The sequence below is a fragment of the Varroa jacobsoni genome, unplaced genomic scaffold (genome assembly GCF_002532875.2).
Source record: "Varroa jacobsoni isolate VJ856 unplaced genomic scaffold, vjacob_1.0 scaffold_449, whole genome shotgun sequence".
NCBI classification, from domain to species: domain Eukaryota; kingdom Metazoa; phylum Arthropoda; class Arachnida; order Mesostigmata; family Varroidae; genus Varroa; species Varroa jacobsoni.
The window spans coordinates 42,221-62,767 of NW_019213351.1; the positions used below are offsets into that span (position 1 = coordinate 42,221).

The 20,547-nt window shown below is 41.1% G+C and overlaps 1 protein-coding gene across 3 annotated transcripts in view; it reads right to left on the minus strand.

Moving 5' to 3' along the window:
* LOC111260527 (cuticlin-1) overlaps positions 1-15,481 on the minus strand; it is a 31,142-nt gene extending 15,661 nt beyond the window's left edge. For all 3 annotated transcript variants that reach the window (XR_002680388.2, XM_022833356.2, XM_022833358.2), the window contains exons 1-6: positions 15,140-15,481; positions 4,469-4,720; positions 4,041-4,207; positions 2,887-3,032; positions 2,291-2,372; positions 1,566-1,728 (exon numbers count right to left, since the gene is read on the minus strand). Coding sequence is in view for 2 of the 3 variants with exons in the window: in XM_022833356.2 (XP_022689091.1) it covers positions 1,566-1,728; positions 2,291-2,372; positions 2,887-3,032; positions 4,041-4,207; positions 4,469-4,720; positions 15,140-15,169 (840 nt within the window). In the remaining variant the exon portion in view is untranslated. The remainder of the gene's footprint in view (positions 1-1,565; positions 1,729-2,290; positions 2,373-2,886; positions 3,033-4,040; positions 4,208-4,468; positions 4,721-15,139) is intronic.
* Between the last annotated feature and the right edge of the window lie 5,066 nt (positions 15,482-20,547).

The following is a 20,547-nucleotide window of genomic DNA, read 5'->3' on the forward strand; positions in this document are numbered from 1 at the left end:
ATACTTAGCCCCTTGTCTTGATACGGCAATCAGCTTCTACTGCTGTTAGACTCTTGACTGTGGCCCTGTGTTGTGCCGTTACTGTGTGCACGCGTATGTGTGTTTCTACGCGCCATTGTTGTTGGTCAGCCCAGCCTCCCATTGTTGCTTGACAGGCCATCGAAAAGGTGGCTTTTGTTTGTGTCGGGTGTAATAGACGCGAGGGCAGCAAGGAGGCTTGAGGCAGAGCTTGGCGAAGTCGGGTACATGACTGGAAATTTTCTGGTTAGGTTAAACCTTACTGTTGCTACGACACTGAGACAGGATCTGACGCCGAAGCTAAGTCTAGAAACGGTATCTTAGTCCTAGCTGCAGACAGGGTTCTAGCTAAACTGCTCCGTCATCTTTTGTACAACAGTAGATGCCGTCTGCTTGCTGTTTCCTGCTTACTGCTCCTCAATTAGCGCGACCGATGAATTGATACGTTCTTTGACCTTTCCGTAATTTGTTTTATAGCCCTCTTTGTGCCGTTCTGTATGTATCCGTCTGTACTCGTTATTTTAACGGCGACTTCAAAAAGTCCTTGTCAGTTAGCGTAAGTGTTGCTCTTGGCCCGTTACCTCTCTACGAGTTACATATATAAATGTATTCATAAGGAACTTGCATCAGGAACCAGGTGCACACGCACGTTAGTACCATATCTATCTGCCTAATAATAGTTTCGTCGCTCACTTAAAAATACAAATTATTTTACCAGCAGAATGGCTTCAGCTGAAACCAGTAGCTGATAATCAGTTCATGCCTTCATTTAAAAGATGGCGTTTTTCAAAACCACAACGATTAGTTTCACGGCTTAACCAGTCCTGACCACAGCCAATCAATGAAACGGATGGTCGAATACAAATGAAGGCCTTGCAAATGGGGACATACATATGTGTGTGCCTGTCTGCCGGCGGTAAAGATAGCATTCTGCATGCTCATATATTTTGACTAGCCATGACCTATGTTTACACATATATATATAAATATAATGAGCTCTCATTATACATCACTGTTTCATTCGATAGTATTTTAATAGCAGGCGTATGTACTGATCAATAGATTACTGTTGGCTGGAACGTTCTGTTCACAGTAGTAGCGAACAGGAATTGATGAACATAACACTCTGATTATAGCGGTAGGTTACGTCGGTATCACGTTGATAATACGTTGGACCTGCCTGACGCCGCCTAATCAGCAAAGCGAGAGCTCCCGCCGTCGTGCCTTACGGCCAAAGGATGACAAGAACTCACCTCCATTTCTTGGGTAGTGCTCCCCCGAAGCCATTTTAGGCAAAAGGCGTCATCTGTAACCGGTGCAAGGATCACTCCTACTGAGGATAACCGTTTCAGACTCTGATTGTAGCTTGCCCAAACTGTGAGTTGTCCTAATCATTGCATTCAGACGCGCAAAACAAGCAGGACTAAGGGGGAACGCATATACGAAACTTACGCGTCCGGTACAAGTAATGCTTAGTTTTAATTTATCATTTGAGCAGAGTGTGTGCTTAGCGTTTTCGTATCTCCAAGTGTTTAGATGAAACTTACCACATCGTCACAACCGCCTGATGGCTTGTGGCAGAGTCGGACGTGGCACTGATAATAAACAGATTTCGTGTAAGGAAACTTGTGAGCAAGGAACGTCGACGTTGCTTTTGAAGTTCCGTCGCTATACTCGAAGCCGGGCATAATCTCTTTGTCGATTGGGCACCTGCACATTGCAATTAACTAGAAGTTAATTTCTTAACTTACTCGGTTAGCACCTAGTTCGTGACTTTGCAAGGTAATTTACTGACATCACATGGAATACAGAATAGTTGACTCGAATAACACCTGTATAGGGAAAATAGTAAATGCTATGGCTAGTGTATAGCTGAAGCTAGGTATTTTGTTTTTTATTACAGGGTCGTATAAAATGTAAATGTAACGTGATGTGAAGGTTGACTTATACTGATTTGTGCAACACATAGAGCTAGTTATAAACATTTTATAAAAGAGAAATGATTCTTCCAAAGTTATCGTGTAGTGATCGATTCGTTGGAGTCACAGAGTATAAACCGTCTTTATAGCTGGACGCTACCTTAGTGGCAAATGTTAAAGACGCCCATAGTATACGGCAGGGTACAATAGGCACATATCAAAGAGTTCCAAGTATTTCAGTTCTTCAACAATTATGAGTCAAGACAAATGTACAACTATGGTTCGGTGAGTGATCATCAACTTCCGTTACCAGTGATGCTTCGACAAAGACAATTGAGCCCTGTTTTACTCACCCTTCGTTATTTACGAGGGGTTGAGCGCCCCAGTTGAAGCCATCTCGCACCACGCAATTCGTGACACGGATTCCGTACATCGCTACGAGAATACAGACAAACAGTCGTGGCAAAAACATTAATGTTAGTAAATTTGGCCACGCATGTTGTGCCACCTAGCGGATTGTAGTCGGCGCATCCGCTGTTAGTAAAAACGAACTATGCACATAAAGATAAACGCCAAGCGAAGTATTAGAAAAAAAAGACAATATGGCGCCACAAAGTGCTCTAAAACACACTCGCTGTATACAAGATGAATCAAATCTAAATCGCCGATCTGATGCAAGCGGTAAGAAGATAGCGTTTCCGCGGAGTTTCAATCTTTGTTGGACCTGTCGCGTTTGACAGTCTATTCCATACTTTATTTTTTTTGACAATTTTTTCCAGTGAAACTTAACTTGACCCGATTCATACTTAGGTAAAGTTTATTTGATTATATAAGTACGTTGGCAGACAAACGCGAAAATGGCATGAAACCTAACTATACACGGGTACCGAGTATCAAGGTATACTGAAGAAATTATTCACTGTTTAATAATTAGTAGAGTTCGGCTTACAATTGGGTTCGATGCCGACTGACAATGTGAGGGGATCTCCGATTTTGACGTTCTCTGCCACAACCTGCTTTTCTGAATTTCCAACGTAGATTCTCATGTGGACGTCAGGTCGTTCGGCCTTATCAACGGCTCTTGCCTCAAACGCACTAAAAAATAGTCTATCAGTCGTTTTTCGGGCGCACTTTAATTTGGTTCAGGTTAAACTATAAATCACAAGTTTCGCAGGCGTCCACCTGTGCTGGTTCCTGATTGTGGATATGGCGGAATATAATGGAATAGTTGTTACTTTGCCCTATGTCATCGTTATATGTGCTATTCAATATTTATTATTTAAAATGGGTTACACAAAAGTATTGCCCAATTTCATAGCTTATTTGAAGAACATTTATTCTTAATGGCTCCGAATAACAGTCGCAATTTAGTTAACTCTCATTTAATTTAATAATACTCATTTAATTGAAAAAAAATGTTACTTATATCATCTAGGTAGCCAAGCACCATTACTGATTTGTCGACATTTTAAATAATAGTAAAAATTTATTCACGGTTATTATAATATGAAGAGCTACAACATAAATAAATACTTACCCAGGTCATCTTGTACAATAATAATAAGAAATTTATGTACTTTTCCCAAGACAAGTTGTAGTCTGAACTGCTCTGGCTTGATCAAGCCCCTGGACCACTTTTGAAAAGGAACCCGCGCTAATTGGATATAATTACAGGCTGGTTGCTTAGTTGGATACCTCGTAAAAACTTAGCGTCCTCGAAGCCCTAGTCTGCCATGCCATCTCAATCCGCACATTGGTACTTCGTAGACATACTAGAAGAAAATGATATCGATTCTTTCTTGTTTTTTTTTTCAATAAGTTTATCTACGTTTACACTTACTTAAGCACACAGCGTAGAGCACAGCGACAAACATACGCGCGTATATTTGCAACAAATGGCTTCACGTGTACGAAAGATATCATTAGGATATTAGGAGTTTTCTTCTCTACGTAAATAAGGACGGTACAAAAAAATGCATATATGTTCAGTGTATAACAATAGTGATAACGAATAATTGAGGTCTTTTTAATCGTAGGTTCTTTGTTACGCCATGGTGAAACGAAAGGATTCATGTGAAGCCGTTACATCGACGTAAAACTCACTATGTATGATTGTGAAGTGTATGGTATTTGCAGCGTATGTGAAACCCTTTTCCGCGACTGGTGACGACTTTCCTGTGAGGCTCAATGATAACAGTGTTAAAATATTCGACGCCGCCCCTGACATCAGTACTCATCGTGTTGCAGCTACGTAACGGCAGCTTGTAAACCTACGAGAAAAAAAAGGAGAAATGCAAATTTGTCCTAATCTCCCCTATTGAACGTTTGAAAGAAAACGTGCAAATCGTGAATTGCTCACTCAGTAAATAGTCCTGTTTATAGGAGTAGTGCTTATAGACAAAACAATAACATTCTAATTTATCTTCTAAATATAACATCGTACAATTCTTACGCCGGATTATTTGAGGATACCGGTCAGTCATGGGTTGGTTATAAAACCTTCACGCTTATTAGTTTGCTCTCCGACTCACCAAGCTGTCGCTTATTCCCTTACTGTACTGCATCATGCACGACGAATTCGTCGATAAGCCCTTTGGATAGATCATTCCGTTGAAATTTCGAGTTCCTCGAAGCTGAATTGTGATAGCATCGGGGTCACATTCGACCTCAATGTTCCTCGAACTAGTTTTCTGTGAACGGTCGTGCGCCTTCAAGGCTGTCTGCAGGAACACTGAAGGCTCTTCAGCTACAGAGCCTTCATCTAGGCATAAAGCGGCTCTCACCTAAAGTGCAGCGAAGTTATAAAACAACTTGGGTTAGCTTATTTTCTAATTATTTTACCTATTTGTTACCTCTAATTATGTGCTTTGAACAGAGCTCAACAGGTTTGCTTTTCTATTCGCACAGAGATCTTATTAGCCACACCTAAAAATACTATACAATTACAGCCATAGATACAACAATCACACATAAAAATCCTATACGACTATAACTATATATATCCTGTACGAACTGTGACGAAGCGGTAACGATGAAGACGGCGATCCAACGTTAATTCTGGGACCAGAGGTCGCATGCTTTTCCGTTTCCGTCTGATCCCTAACTCAAATCGTTTGGGCGCAATAGAAGAAAAATTATTATCGGCACTCAACTCAGCTGGTTAACTTTCGTTCGAAAATATATAGTTGCCCTCACAAACTGCAAGCCGATTTGGAAAGCGACACAGATCTCGTCATGAATTGTTTCAGGGTATTTCCATCGGAGTGGATTGAAGAAAAAATGGGTCTCAACTTATCCGATGCACAATATTTTAGAGAGCAGCGATTTGACTTGTCCTTGCTAAATTCAAGTTATTAAAAACACACTACGAAATATGAATTATAGTCCCAGTGTGATTGAGCTTGTAATTAAACAAATTCTGTAGCATTACGACTTAACTTCCAGAACCATGACCTTATTTGTCCAGACTCCCAGCAAAAGGCACTCTAGTAAATAATAAAAGAACGGCGTTCAAACCACCCACGAGAAAACGAAGCGAAGGTTACCGGATTGATACTTTCGAATATTAAGTCTTCATTCTCGCGACTAGAACCTGACTTGCCGATTGCAAACGCTCCGCGTTTCTCGGCATGGCCTCGTTTTAGATTTTCTCTGATTTGAGCTACAGATATGAGACGGATATTTGAATGTATGACTAGTTTATATCCCCTATGGATATATTCATTCTTGTATCGTTCATAGCAGCAATAATTTTTGCTAACAGCCACCGTAGCTTCGAACACGATTTCGATATTACGACCCTTTGGAAACAAGTTGTCCATGTTTTTAAAACTACGTACGACAAAATCAAAACTAATACTGGCTGCTGCGCAAAAACTACAAGTTGTATAAAAGTAATGAGGTAAAACTTTTTATACTATCCTAGCATTGATCCCTAACGCAGAACAGTATTTAGAAAATATATAAACGTAATTTCTCGGTTGTACGAAGTAGTATAAGGATATAGTATAAAAATATATTTGCTCTTAATTGAAGTTGTGAAGCTGAAGTGTGACTTTTATATACCGTTCACGAACGAACGAACGAAACGATGTCTTCCTACCTATCAAAAACTACAAAATACAGGCGAGAAGCTCCTAATATTCGAACGACGTTTTTCTTCATAATCACAGGAACTCTTAACTAACCAGCTTTAAACTGCTAAACGCCATATTCACTCCAAAAATATATGAGATGTTCGCCAGATATTCTGCTTAAATCAACTTTATCCTTTGATTAGCGTAGATAATTACTCTTAATCAAAGCAGCAATATTGCCAAAGTCCTCGAAGGTCTTTTGACAGATAGTGCAAAAACTATAATTTGAGTAAGCTCATAGGAAAGTTATTCCTACACTAACCAAAAGCAATCCCTGAATGAATAAGTTATGACGTAATTTTTTTCCTTTCGCTTGCATGAAATAGGAAGGGTTACGTCTCCGTGATAGGTCAGGTATTTACCCGCTGTTCCTACTGGCCCGTTGTGGACAAAATTCGAACTCGGGCGTAAGCGGACCGTTGCGTGCTGGGGGCAGCTGGGGGGAAAGCCTAACTGTGACATCGACTATAAGACTCGAAAGATACAAAGGTACCCTCAAAAACAAGTCGATGGTATTTACGCTCGATATATTTCAATATTATTACCCTTTTGTTTTATCAAAACACAAGTAATTTGGGTGAGTTTCTTAACTTGAGTCACTTTGCAGTGAACCCGTAGTCCGTATCATAGCAAATACGAGATCCCTTGTTTTTATCTTTGCCTTAATAAAGTAATAAAAATAATTGCACGCATACGAATATTCCTTATTCCCAAATAACCAGTGGCAAACTAACACTCTTTTATTATAAACACAGAGCATTTAAGAAGGCTGGTCCTATTATGTTTAACTAAATCATATCACACTGATATTTGAAAGAAGTGATTAACTGTGACTATCCTAGCTCAGGGACTTGAATTACCCGCATATAGGGGTAAATGCCGAGGTCATCTATAATTCAATTATATTGGAATATGTAATTTATAAGAAATTATTTTCATATCGACTCCAAGCATGTTACCTATAGCTGGAGCGTTATTTAGACCCTGGCCTGGTCATTCTTGATAGGCTTTACAATGACTATATGGATACATGAGAACTAGCTTTGATTTTTAAACTGGATTCATTTTTCAAAAAAAAAAAACTTACTTATAATATTCATAAGCGGGCTCTGTAAGCCGAAGACATAACCAAGTTAAATAAGCTAGCGAAAGTTTAAATGAAGGAGCATACCAGAAGGAGGGCTAGCCTCATAATTAATGAATACCTAACCTTGCGATTCACTGGGCATGTTCTTGGTACGTTTTTGATCGTAGCTTTTTTTTTGCACGACATCATCAACACCCACAAAATGTACATAAACAAAACTCCTTACACGAATGCCAACGAGGGTCCGATACCGACTTTTCGCTGGCGATCCACCGGAACGCGTGAGAATTCTCTATTGTGTCGTAATTCTGTATAGTAAAGGACTTTTATGCCATCCATTCAGCAGCGTTATCTGGGCTGGGCAATACCCATAAAAACGTCATAATCGTCTTTTGCGTTTGCCGACGTTTTTCTGTTGTTTCTCTTATTGCTGCTGCTGTGTGTGTATATATATCGGATTCAGTCGAACCGGAGGAAGACTTATCGGAACGTCTAATTGCATTTGAAGGCCACACCGCCGTATATGCCACTTCTCTTATTAGCGGCTGCTTCTATACGAGAATACTGGCGACTTCGAAGGAACCGTCAAACCCACGTAAGAATTACAACGAATTTATAAAGTGATCGTTTTAAGGACGCCCAGAATTGTGTACGGAGTTGATTTGCCCCGTTTTAGCTAGATTAGCTACTCTGTTGACCAAGTCAATCTGATTGATTAGTAACTGATTGAAGATCGAAATTAGGTCAACTATCTGAGAAACAAATGGTCCAAAGATAAACAAGTCGTAAACCGAAACTAATGGGGTATATTTATGACTGCTTATAGCTTTTTAATAGCTAGGTTACATAGCACAAGCTGTCGGAGGTACTGAACGTATGCACTCACCGTATAAATTATAATCAGTCTAAGGCAGATTTAGCGATTGGAATTGACTTAGTATAATTAATAACATAGCATATGTCTAACTAATGACGTGAACGTCTTAGTTAAAGTTATATTACTGTGATTAATGTCAACCTTGGGTTACGCAGTTTTATCAAGCAAGTTTAATGTCATTGAAGTTTGTTCTTACCCGGCTGGTTTGTAAAGATAATATTTATTTTGTATGAAACTAATATGATATGGCATAAACATAGGGTCTATAAAAACACGCTTCATAGAGCGAATAGTCTTTCTTCATACTTTAGCCCAAGAAGGCACTTTATTTGAGTGTGCCATAGATAAAAAAGAAAACGGGATTTGCATCGTTTATGTTAATGATGTTATTAAATAAGCGGTAGTTATTGTAAAAAAAAAATCAATATTATTCATATTTGCTAAATGTTACACAACGATCGTGAAGATCGTACTTCAACATTTAAGTCTACTACGTGGTAAATATATAGTTCTAGTATGTTAATTAGCCAATTAGCTACAAACACACCTATTTAAACACGCATTTAAAACTGTAAAAACATTCTGCTGTAGGTCAATGTGTGGGACAAGTAAACGGTTCATATAAACAAAGCTCAACGGTAATGTGCATTGAAATATGCTGAAGTCATCAGAAAAAAGTTTTAAGACGCCACGGGTAGTAAATCAGCAGAAAATGCGATTTGTTAGCGCACCCTTTACTCTACACTGTAACATATAAAATGCTTGAAAAAAATATCAAAAATTAATTCTAACAAAAAAAAACTTATCCCAAGCAATGGGGTTGCTGCCCATTACTTGATCTTATTATTAGAACAAATTCCTGCCAAGTATCACTTATCGACTCAAACAATAGGCCAGTATGCGTGACTAATAAATATAATGAAATGACAACCTGCTACCATAAATAGACATAAGTATCCATTATATGTAAATTATCAACACAAGTTCGTTTGTAAAAGCTTAAGCCTATTGGCAGCGTTACGCACACTAAAACCTTATTTCTAATGCCCCGATGAGGACTATTTAGATTCATCGCGAGTAAGCGCGTCAACAATATTTGAGCAAGTCGAATGCGACTACATACAGGGATTATATTGGAACTGATTTGAAGCAATAATCTGAGAAAATTTTTGATCACTCAGACCCCATCTAAGACCTCCGTTTATGGATCTGGCCCTCTGGCCATATCGTCGCCGCGCCAAATGTTTTACGATGCGGTAGGGCTTCGATAACTTGTATTCGATTCTGCTGACTAATGCTGATGAAGTAACGTTTGGATCCGAGGTTTACTGCAACTAAACCTCGATCATTAATTACAATCATCTTTATCTACACAGAAGTAGAGTCTGCCATATCTACCACTGACGCAATGCATTCTGGCTAATTTCGTAGATGCAATACCATTATTGCTAGCCGACCAAATGACAGCCACAATAGAATAAGTGTTAAGTAAAAAAACAAACAAATCTTCTTTTCTTATCGTCTTGACTATAAGAATAAGAGGTCGATCAAGTTCCATGCCCATTGCCTCATGAGCTTTTTACTTACTAATCAGGATTCGCATTTTTTGCTCAGTGGCGCAGCTCCGCACCTCCCCAGAACAACTGTTCATATTAATAGCACTACTAATAAGCCTATCTATGTAACTATTGCCGCTGCCTGCCCTGGTAGCTTCGGAGGACTGCACGAAAGGCAACATAAGACAATCGCAAGCAGTAGCGACGAGTGGCCTTCGCATTATGTCGCGTCATGACCGTCACCAGGAGCATTTCCTGCATCACTTGCTCCCTAGGACATCGTTGAATCTACGCTGTACTAGTGGGCAGGCAAGGGCCAAGCATATGTTCGCATCGCGTATAGTATATGCGAATTTTAACTATGGCTGTTTTTGTCTTATATTAAATTGTAGCAGTGTAATCACAATAGTCGCCCAGGGGATACAAGCAAGACCCCGTCTAAGATACAGTCAACCAGGATCAATGAAGATAGACAAACGTAGTCGCGTGGGAGCTGCTCAAGCAGATTTTGTATTTCAATAGATGTGGCCGCATTTAGCTATTTGTCGGCGGCTATTGAGTTAGCAAATGGCTGACAATTCGTCTTGTTCTTCTTGAGCTGAACAGCTGGCTTAGCTCCGTGCATCAAAGCTGCCCAAGCTAAGAAGAAGACGTCGGAAACAACGAGGACAACAACAAAAATATTCATAAATACTACTCTACCTCGGAGACAGGACCAGTAAGAAGTTTGCATACAATTTCCGGGTCAGTAGTATTCTCGCTTGGGAACAGTGTAAATGTCCCGTATATATATGAATACATTTTCAATACGTCTACTAATTTATTGAGACGTCTAAAAATCCGAATACTATCAGCATTAGCAAAACAGCGCAGCTCTATGCGCTCGTTGATAACGGACAGACGAAAAGTAGAACGTGGTAAGGGCTGGCTGTACGATAGGCAATTTTAAACAATACAACTATCTATATTCACTGTTGAGTAAATTAATGCTAATTTGTTTTAAGTTAATTACCCCTCCGCAGTGCATATATGTCACCGATAGGAACCTGAAGTATTGGGGTGAAGCATCATTTCTGCGTTCATGAATTTCTGTTGTTTTGTGATGAATTTAGTTTGTAGAACTGTGTTGTAGGTATAAGCTATGTTATGGTGCTCCGTGCGTAACAAAATATGAATTCTCATAGTATTTTATACAAAAAGAAAAGAATGGGGCGAAAGTAGGTTTACAGTTTTGCAAAAGCAGGTTTACAGTTGAATTGGAAATAAGTACATTAATAGGTACTCATTTTCAGAAACCGTATGAACATACTGGATATGTGTTTATTATTGTGCACAATTCACTGCGACATATATTGCCGTATTCAAACTACTGAACATTTGTAAATTGCGCAGAATTTCCTATCTAAGGTATTATCGGTCTCCTGGAATGGTTTATCTACCGATATAAACACCGTCCTTATATCACCATATATCAAATATACACAGCCAATAATAAAATTAAAAAACAACGCGCAACAAGAGCTAAGCCAGTACGTAATATACATACGTGCAAGGGCAACACTGATCCACGGGACTGAAAAATTTTCTGCATTTTCTCTGAATTTGGGGGTAGATTTGTGCTCGCATATATCATGTTCTTTTCGTCATTTTCTCCGGTCCTTCTCATCTAGCAACTGCAAATGATTATAATTGCGGGTATATTTTCTCTATTAATTTATGCTTACTCCCAAAAAAGGTAGTTATTTTATACAGTGTAGGAACTGGAAGTTTCGATTTGGAAAATCATAAATGGATACTGGACGCGGTTTGAAGAGATAAAGCTTTTGGGCGCAAAGTAAGATTAAGCGTTGAGATAAGGTCGAACATCGCGGATGCACGTTAAAAAAAAGAATAACAACGATGACCTATATAGTGACGTATACCTGAGCCGGTACGTGTACTTGACAAGCATCTTTGACAGTAGTCACTTTAAGCATTTACGTGACTAGGTAGATGGCACTCCTACAATAGTAGCAATCGTCACGTCTTGCGTGACAAGTAACTTTTAAAATACCGAATCCCATTGCCGTTTTAACTGCGAGCTTATTTCTACTTTTACATTCTACCTGCTCAATATACGCTCATGCACGGAAATGGCCATTTTGTGGTGTGTAGGAAAGTTGTTTACCTGAAAGATGTTTTACTTGTGGTTATTCTGTCCGGTCTGTCAACTGCTTCGTTTTATTCACTGTCTGTATCCAGAAATGGCTCCTTTTTACTCACGCAGTCATGATGCTATATTACATTCTCACTTGTATTTCTCCTTTGCTAAATGTTGTATACTCCAACGACAACTCGTTAACGAACCCTGCCTTAGATAGATCGATCCCGTAAGAGTTGTGGGCGTTCTTCACTAATCATAATAGATACGTAATTGCTACGGTGTTGGTAACAGGTCATATAAAATCCCGAAGAATTGTAGCTTTTGAATGCAAACGCGTGAAGGTACGCGTATCTCATAGCTGTAAGGCTGATGATGATAACAACCATGAAGGCTTATCGCGCGTAGTTAATTCTATGTCCATTGCAGAATCTTGTTTTCTTTACACACAGAAACTCCATGGTATATTGCTATCAGAAAATAACAAAGCATTTGTTGTTATCGTTACGCTTGAAACATGATCAAAGGATCTGCAAAGCAGCAGTTTAAAAGCGGGAGGCAGTCGAGTTACCATTACGGACCCTTTGGGTTTTTTGTATCGATTGACCATCAACTATCGGTTAAACGAGGGATAGCCATCATTTGTTCACGCCTGGTTTCGAACTAAGTCCAGCCCATGCGTTTCGAAGTCACCTGGTTGTGTATATCAATACACCACCGCACCGTACGAGGGCATATTATCGAAATATATGAGTCCATTTAAAAGGACTTATCAACCCATCGTGCATTACATACAAATTCAAAACTATATTTTCAACTATACACCATAAGCTTTCGATATAAATAGTTATATTACGTAGACAGATAAAAAAAACAAGAATTCAGATATTTATTTGTCACTAAATCGACCACTTTGCAACCGCTATATGAAAGTGCCTTGAACTACCAAAAATAGGTAAGTTAGTCAAGTGGCAAACTATTGTCAAGAAACTGTACGGAACTTCGAAGGGCAAAGACAACTGTGTTTATTAACTGTATCATACTAAACTCTATAACTAACTACTCATACGCCTCGAGTATATAAGTCTGTCAATCATACGTATTTGTATTATAAATAGTCACTAACGTCACATATTAATATACTTGTTGAATGGAAGCTAGCTACAAGCCGTACGTCTCGATCCAAGGTCATTTGTGTGCAGTACAGCTCTTCCATATGAGCGAATACAGTGGTAAACCGCACCATGCGACGGCTAATTTTGTCCTACTACTGTCCTACCTCGTGCCTCCTCCTTTGGTTTAATAGGAATTAAAATTACCGGTCTAGGTTATTATACAGGATTACCGTTCGTACTATTACCAGCGGCCACGACGCAGCATGTACATATGTATATCTGAATGGTAACCATAACGTAAATCAGTTTTAGGCATCCACACTGCGGTCATTGTGTGACATACCCTGAGTTCGATTTCACGATATATTACTACTTTGGCTGTTTCAACGAACTTAACCTGTTTCGGTCTAAACTTGTACGTGTGATGGTTAGAACAGCAATAAAATTGAAACACTTCAAAAAATCATCAATACAAAATTGGATTCGAGTTCCCACCTTGACAACTTTCAAACTCGCCGCAAAAACTTACGGAGAAGCCTCTTTTTGCCCAACAAACCACGAATTGGACGAATGGAATCTGTCGGGTAGACCGAATACTAGCGTAAGTCAATTACTACTCGTGTAGAAATTATAATGAACAGGTGTGATATTGCCAGAAGCCACAAATCGGCTCAACTCTGTGTTACCTCGCGTAGAAACCTCACCGCGCGTAGAGTTACTGCTGCTGCTGCTGCTGTTTCGGTCACTTTTTCTGATAACGCGACCTACGCAAGTGGCAGGCAGTCGAATACTAGTGGACTTACGCGTCTGACGTCTGTTACTTCAGCTCGGTTTGCCCACACCCACGACTGCGGTCAGCGTCGTGCAGTTTACACCATTTTGTCTACAGCCTTGAGAATTCCTCGTAAGACCAGCGCAACGCTCCTGTTCACAATCGAATTCGATGACTGTGGGGCCAACCTCTGTTGGATAGAACAAGTAGTCACCGAGCTGTGGCAATGAACGTGGTTCGCACGTTAGCCAACTGAGGGACGGATGCTTCTGCCATGTTCTTTCGCCGTATACCAATTTCGGGCAAACCCGCGCAAATTCCGCGCGAACGACCGCCACTGCAATGGCGGCCGAATCAACGAAACGACGCTCGTTCTAACTACAATGGCTGAACTGAATCGTGTTGACCGACGATGAATCAGAGGCATCAACTCGACGCCAGCATGGCGTGCGTCTGCCACTGACAAATCTCCTCTGTACGTATACGAAATAAGAATGGACGGACATTAGTAGTATATTGTAGGGATCGTTAGAGAAGGATGGAAGCAAATGCCGGTTCACAAGGATAACCAAGAGCCAACTGTGCAAGGAAAATTTAGGCTGTTGTTCAGGTCGGCTCCCTTTAGCACGGCTGTTTAATGTTTGTGGTTAGAAAAGTGACGACAGACTTATTATTCGTATGCAAGGTGGAAATATGTATCGTCTGCAAATATTGTGTCGCTGCTATTTGATAGAGTTACCTTTCTAGACGGAACCGACGTAAAATATAAACATTGATTTTACGAGTAATTGGGTTTAGTACTCGTACTCTCTCTTGGCAGGAGTATTATATAATACAAAAGCTGAGAGGCAACACATAGTAGGATATTTTGTTTCAACCTGATCCGTTTCATTAGGAAATCAATTCGCTTATTGCTACTGTAAAAGGCACCACCACCTTCACGATGCCAGATTCTACAGAGAGGTGCCATAACAACAAAATGCTCCTACGATCAAAGGCCAATATTTCACAAATGACGGCGTATGATAAAAGGTAAACTGCTATTCGTTCTGTCAGAAACCTCCAACTGGGGAGGGATATGGGAGTCGTCTCTCGGTTAGCCACTAGAGCAAACGGTCCACTCTGTGGCAGCCTTCTAGATTGGCTCTCGAAGCAAATAAACAATAGCTATCCTACCTAATGCACCTTTTTTCTTGAAGTCGATCGTTGCTCTCGAAACATCCGATTTTCAACTTATCCTAATATTTATAGAATCTATTGGACTAATAGTGCAGCTCCCCAGACTCGTGGCTGGCATTGCTATTAACTTTAACATGGTCCAAAAAACAAAAGTACATCTAAAAGTTGGTGTCTCCAACCTGCGGCGCTGGCTCGTTCTCTCTACATACATATATATATATATATATATATATATATATGCGAGCAACGACAACAGCAAAACTAATGCTTTATAATTTTATGGTCATTTCTTAAAGCTCATTGAGTGTGTCCCTCGTGGTACTCGATTGCCCTTACTCACCAAAAGGCATAGCAGGAAAAGGCAGGCCATCCTGCCGGCCACTGTCGCCGTCCGATTGTCACTTTTACACTTGTATCCTGCACTAATCCGTTCCTTAACCGACTCGTACCCTCTAGTTATATCTATCTATATGAACGTCACGTGTTGTGAACCGCATCAACATCAACAAGAGGCACCGACCTTCTGCCATTTAATGGTACGTTGTTTTGTGCGTCGTATTATTGGTACGGCGATTGCACTCACGCATAACTATCAGGCCGAACGTTGGTGCTTCCGCGCCGTCACACAGCTGAATACAGTCTACCGTTGGTGCTATGCATTCGTCTGTCTCGACTACGAACACTATCTGGCCTGTTTCGTCAGCCGCGATAGCGGTAGCGTCGACTGAGCCAGCTCCTGCTCCTCACCCATAGACTACGCTTCGCTGGGTCTACGATACGAAGATATGCAGCGACAACTTCGACGCTGCTGCAACAGTAACAAAAAGCGACACCTGCAACTCCCGTCACGGCAAAGCAAGCCACCCCCTGTTGTCTCTACTGGGTCTTCTGTTAGTCACTTCGCTTGGCTGGTGCTCACTAGTCGCTGCATCGCCCATCGACGTCGGCCTCCGCGCACTTCGCTACGGCTGATCGCTACGCGATGGTGCCGGTGGCTTCCGCGCGCGATACTCATGGACGCTGCGGTGAGAGCAGCACTCTTCTAGTGGCACCAATGGTACCGAACGATTGCTAGCAAAAAAGGACCAGGATCTTGGCGATGCACGATGGACTGTAAATCCTAAACGTCGTCGTCGCATTAGTAGTGAGACGTCGACTTGACTTTGCATAAGGGAGACGTTTTCCGACGACATTGCAACCTGTACACGGCCTGCAGCTGCAGAAATAACGCGCATGGTGCCGTTAAAAGGGATTTGCGACGACTCAGCTGGGTGTCGACGCTGCTGTTGTTTTTGCCACCGTTGCTATCCGGTGACGAAGTGACAGTTTCTTATCGCTAGTGCGCGTCGACTGTGACACACAAGCAGCATAAGAAATTCTCTCTAAACGAACCAGAGTTTAGCTCTGACTGGGTCCAGCAATGGTCGGTAACTCCAAAGAGATGACTGTGACAACAATAACATCAGTACCAGCGGTGCTAATTGTATTTCACAGCAACGCAAGCGCTCGGCTCATTTGCGCAGGGCAGCGAAAAGCCAGCTCAGGCCAACGATTTAAAGTAGAGTTCACCTAATGAGAAATGCGGCTGCCAAGCCGCATAGGCTTCACGGCCAAAATTCGGATCTCGGGCTCAATGAGTGGAAGTCTCGCCTGGAATCGCATGAACTTTTTACTTAAAAAAAATCACAGACGATGGAATGCTTGACATGGGAGTACTTTGTCATGTAACAGTAGCAAAACACTCTCGTACATGGGATGGTTTGAGGATGGTAATTCTCATAGAATTCATGAATGCAGGATTTTATTAGCAGGCCTAAGTTCTGAAACTCTGGGACAAGAAGACAGTAGGTGGTATTCGAATACACATGCGATCTGTGTCAAATTTGCAAACTGACCGTGCGGAATGAAATAAACAACAACGAATCAATATCATTTCGTTATAAATCTATTTGCGGCACATACTTTGTGCATCCAATCTCGAAGAATTACCTTGTTCCGTTACATTTTTTTTTCCCTATAGTCATGCCATTTTGTGGCGATGAACCAAGTTCGATCTTCAGCTATGATTTCAGTGTGCCGAATTTATTGTGGCTGGCTTGCTGTCGGACCGCTGTATTCGAGAGGTACGTCATGAGGTGTCATATGGTGACGCCGACAAGGTCTTCAAGGGCATACTTAACGCTGAGTAGTTTAGGCTCGTTGGCAAAAAGCTAACGTTAGCATCCCAAGCTGAACTCTTTGACGCGCATCACATATTAAGATTTTTTAGTGATTCTCAAATTTGATTTACTATAATCTATTGTCATCGTTTTACAAGCGTCAAAAATGGTAAACAACAACTTATTCTTAGCAGTGAAAGTCGACGGAGAACCCCTCCGGTCGTTTGTATCCGGACATGTCCACTCTTTGCACTTGCCCTAAAACAAGAGGTCAGAGATACAGCTTCGCTAGGAGCGCGCTCAATGAGAAACGCAATTTATATATAAATACAATGGTACGCTTTAATCGGTTTCAACATGCCCCTGAATGGGTCAATTTGAATTCGCTGATACTCCTTGTATATGCATTACTATCAATCTTTTTCTATCCCTCTTCCAGATCCAACCCATACACTAGCCGCGATGTATTGATGCGACAAACGCAAGATAAAAATATGGACGGCTGAAGTCTGGGTAGTGCTTCTAAGGAAGCAACACAATGATAGCCTTACCTCAGCGAGGCTTCTATAGCTACTGCTGAAAGACATTGAAATGATTAGGTATAAATTCATCAGCGTATAAAGCGTGAAGCCAAAATTCTGGCACGGTTCTGATGATGCCGCATAATGGGAAGGACAACTTTCTTCCATGTTACTCAGCTGTTATATAAAGACTACGCAAAGCAATGGGTAATTGATAATTTATCGGTTTCATGCTTATTTACTAGAACAACATACATTGTATAGTAATTATTACATATCGAGACAACCATTATTTGCCACTTTACCCTACCTTATTCCTATAAACTAACATTTGGCACGTAAGAGTAGAAAAAGAAAGCACGTTTAGTCAAACGTTCTATGTCACGTTACCCGTTGTTCTGGCTTCGGACAGTGATGCCAGCCATCATCAAATCGTTCAACGATCGGGTCATCTAGAAAATCCTGTTTCATTATCATAAAGTTATCGAATGTACATGTGGCTTCAGGAAACAACGCACATCCTGACCGGATCAGCCCACAAAATTTCAGCTATTCAGACACAACTTCTTCTTGGACGATAGATCATCCAGACGAATCGAAGGCGCCCTATTGTTGATGATCTACGAGCGAATGGCGTTCTTCTAGCGGTCAGTGGTTGATTGCGAGCTGGGCAATCAACCACTGACCGCTAGACCAATCGCACCCACCGCTAGCATACATGGGTCACCGTAACAAGTCAGCATATATATGCGAAATGACGGGCTGATAGCAGGAGCATTACTGCCGTCGAATTAGCCGCCGAGAATTAGCGTCGTACACCAAACGGAAAATGCAAAAGGAAACTTCTGAAGCGAAACTTCTGTCTCGCGCGAAGTCTGCGTTAATTGCTTAGTCTAGCTCTTGCTTAGATTATCTATTCGTATGTCGTCATACATCGAACCAGAGTGCAGACCCGGACCTTGACATAATAAGCACGGTGGGTCGCTCTATTCGATGCACCGCATTACACTCCGGCGAGGGGCCCCGTAAGAGCTGAACGCACCAACTGGACCCCAATTGGCTTGCACGTGCATTTATTGTAGGATGAACCGGAAATTCCCTAGACTATTGCTGGAAAAAAGAAATTCGGGTCAGTGGGGTGGCCGTACACCCACTGGGCTGGCCGGGGTATCATACGAACCGTGGGTAGTTAGTGTAAAAGCAAATAATGAGCCCGTTTACTCTGATATGCGACGTAGATTTGCGCACAAATCGTGTTGTTGTTGCTGCTGCTGCTGCTGCCGTAGATGGGTTTTGGTTAGCGGAAGGGGAGGCGGTTGTACGAGTGTACAGGAAAAGAAAAAGTAACAAAAAGCGTCACGTAAAACGTGCGTCATTATGCTGTCTGCTTAGTTCTCTGGAAGCAAGCACGACGAAGGCGTAAGGGTTGATTTGGAGGTCATTGCAAAAACAATATTTAAAATAATGGCGCCCTTTTTTATGCTTTTTAGCTAATGTAGAAAATAGCTCAACAATTGATCTTTTGACAGCACGCGTATATGTGTATGATAGCCATTGATGTGGATTTCTAAATAGGCCAATTTCTAGTCAGTATTGTAAAAATATAAACCTTGGAATGACGAAGTGTGAACGGGTATCCATCTCACTGATATATAGTTTGCGTTAGAAGTCAATATCGTGGCCGAGTGTCAACCATATGAACGACAGCGTCCATCGCATCACTCGACAAACTTGTAAGCGTTCAAAAGTACTTGATTTATGCAAACACTACTGAAAATCAGCTTAAAGAAATTCGTCCGTCACTGGACAAACCACTGTCAAGTACTACCCTAATGAATAATAACTCGAGGCCAATTTGATCAGTCGGTTCGTGGCTAACTAGCTCAAAGCTCAAGTTCGCTACCTGAAAATATATCATTCGAAACGTATGTACATATTTACCTAAATATGCAATAATATTCAAAGCAATTTCAAAGCAACGGATGTTTATATTGTACAATTTAACTGAAAATTTCGTATAGATACGTAGATAGAGTGCTAAATTTCTTTAAAGCAGAGAGGATTCCCAACTACGATAATGCGATAGGCATACCAAAGAGAACTCAAAAGTTTCCTGAAACAAATACTAGATGGCGCTGCTGCTTAGCCGGTCCCTTCCGGACGATCGAGGGCTTCAGGTAGTCGAATGGAGATCCTCGCTGGCTCGGAGCAACACGTTCACAGTGGAAAACGGATGCGGTTTACCTGCTATGTGGGCTTATTATCGTTGACAACTGATGTAAAATACATCATCAAAGGCAAAAATGAAAGATACAAGTTAATCCTGTCTTGTCGGAGCATGATACTCTCCTTGTCTGTATTTATTATAGGAAAGGGGAATCAGTAGGGAAAATTACTTCAGACAGACCGACAGCCACTGCGGAAGACTGATCTGGTATCATTGTTAGCGAGATCTATTTCTAGGAATCGGCCGAAGAAGCTCGTGACGTGGGAGAGCAGTACCGTATTAGGTCAGTTAGCAATAGGCTGGAAACAAACGGCACCAGTCATTAAAAGGAGGGTACTGTTCACTAACAATCCATTGCATTGCGCTCCGGCAAGCGAAACAGTCGCTTTGGTAGTAAACGAGTTGGACGGAGTGGACGGAGTCTTAGTACAACAGCCCATAGAGCTGTATACATACATTAGCTTGAAATGTTATAACCAGTCACTGTGTCTCGTTATCACTGAAGAACGAGCAAGATATTAACCATCACGATTTTGTCATAGTTTGTGTTCGCCTCCAGTGGCCTTTCCAGTCATCTTTCTGCTGGAAGCAGCCAAGTTTAAATACTTATCAGTCCAATAAATGATCGATAAATATGTCGGAAAATCGTCGCGAATGGGTTTTATGTTATGCTCGAATTGGCTGAGTACATACGTAGAGATGTATTTGATTGAAATCAATTAAAAAAAGCGAAGCCATTTTATTAATGATGTATCTAGCAGTAAAGTAACTTTGTCCTTAACAATATCCATGCAGCCCCATCGTTCTGCTACGAACTTCAAGTTCGAAAGACTGAGCCCGA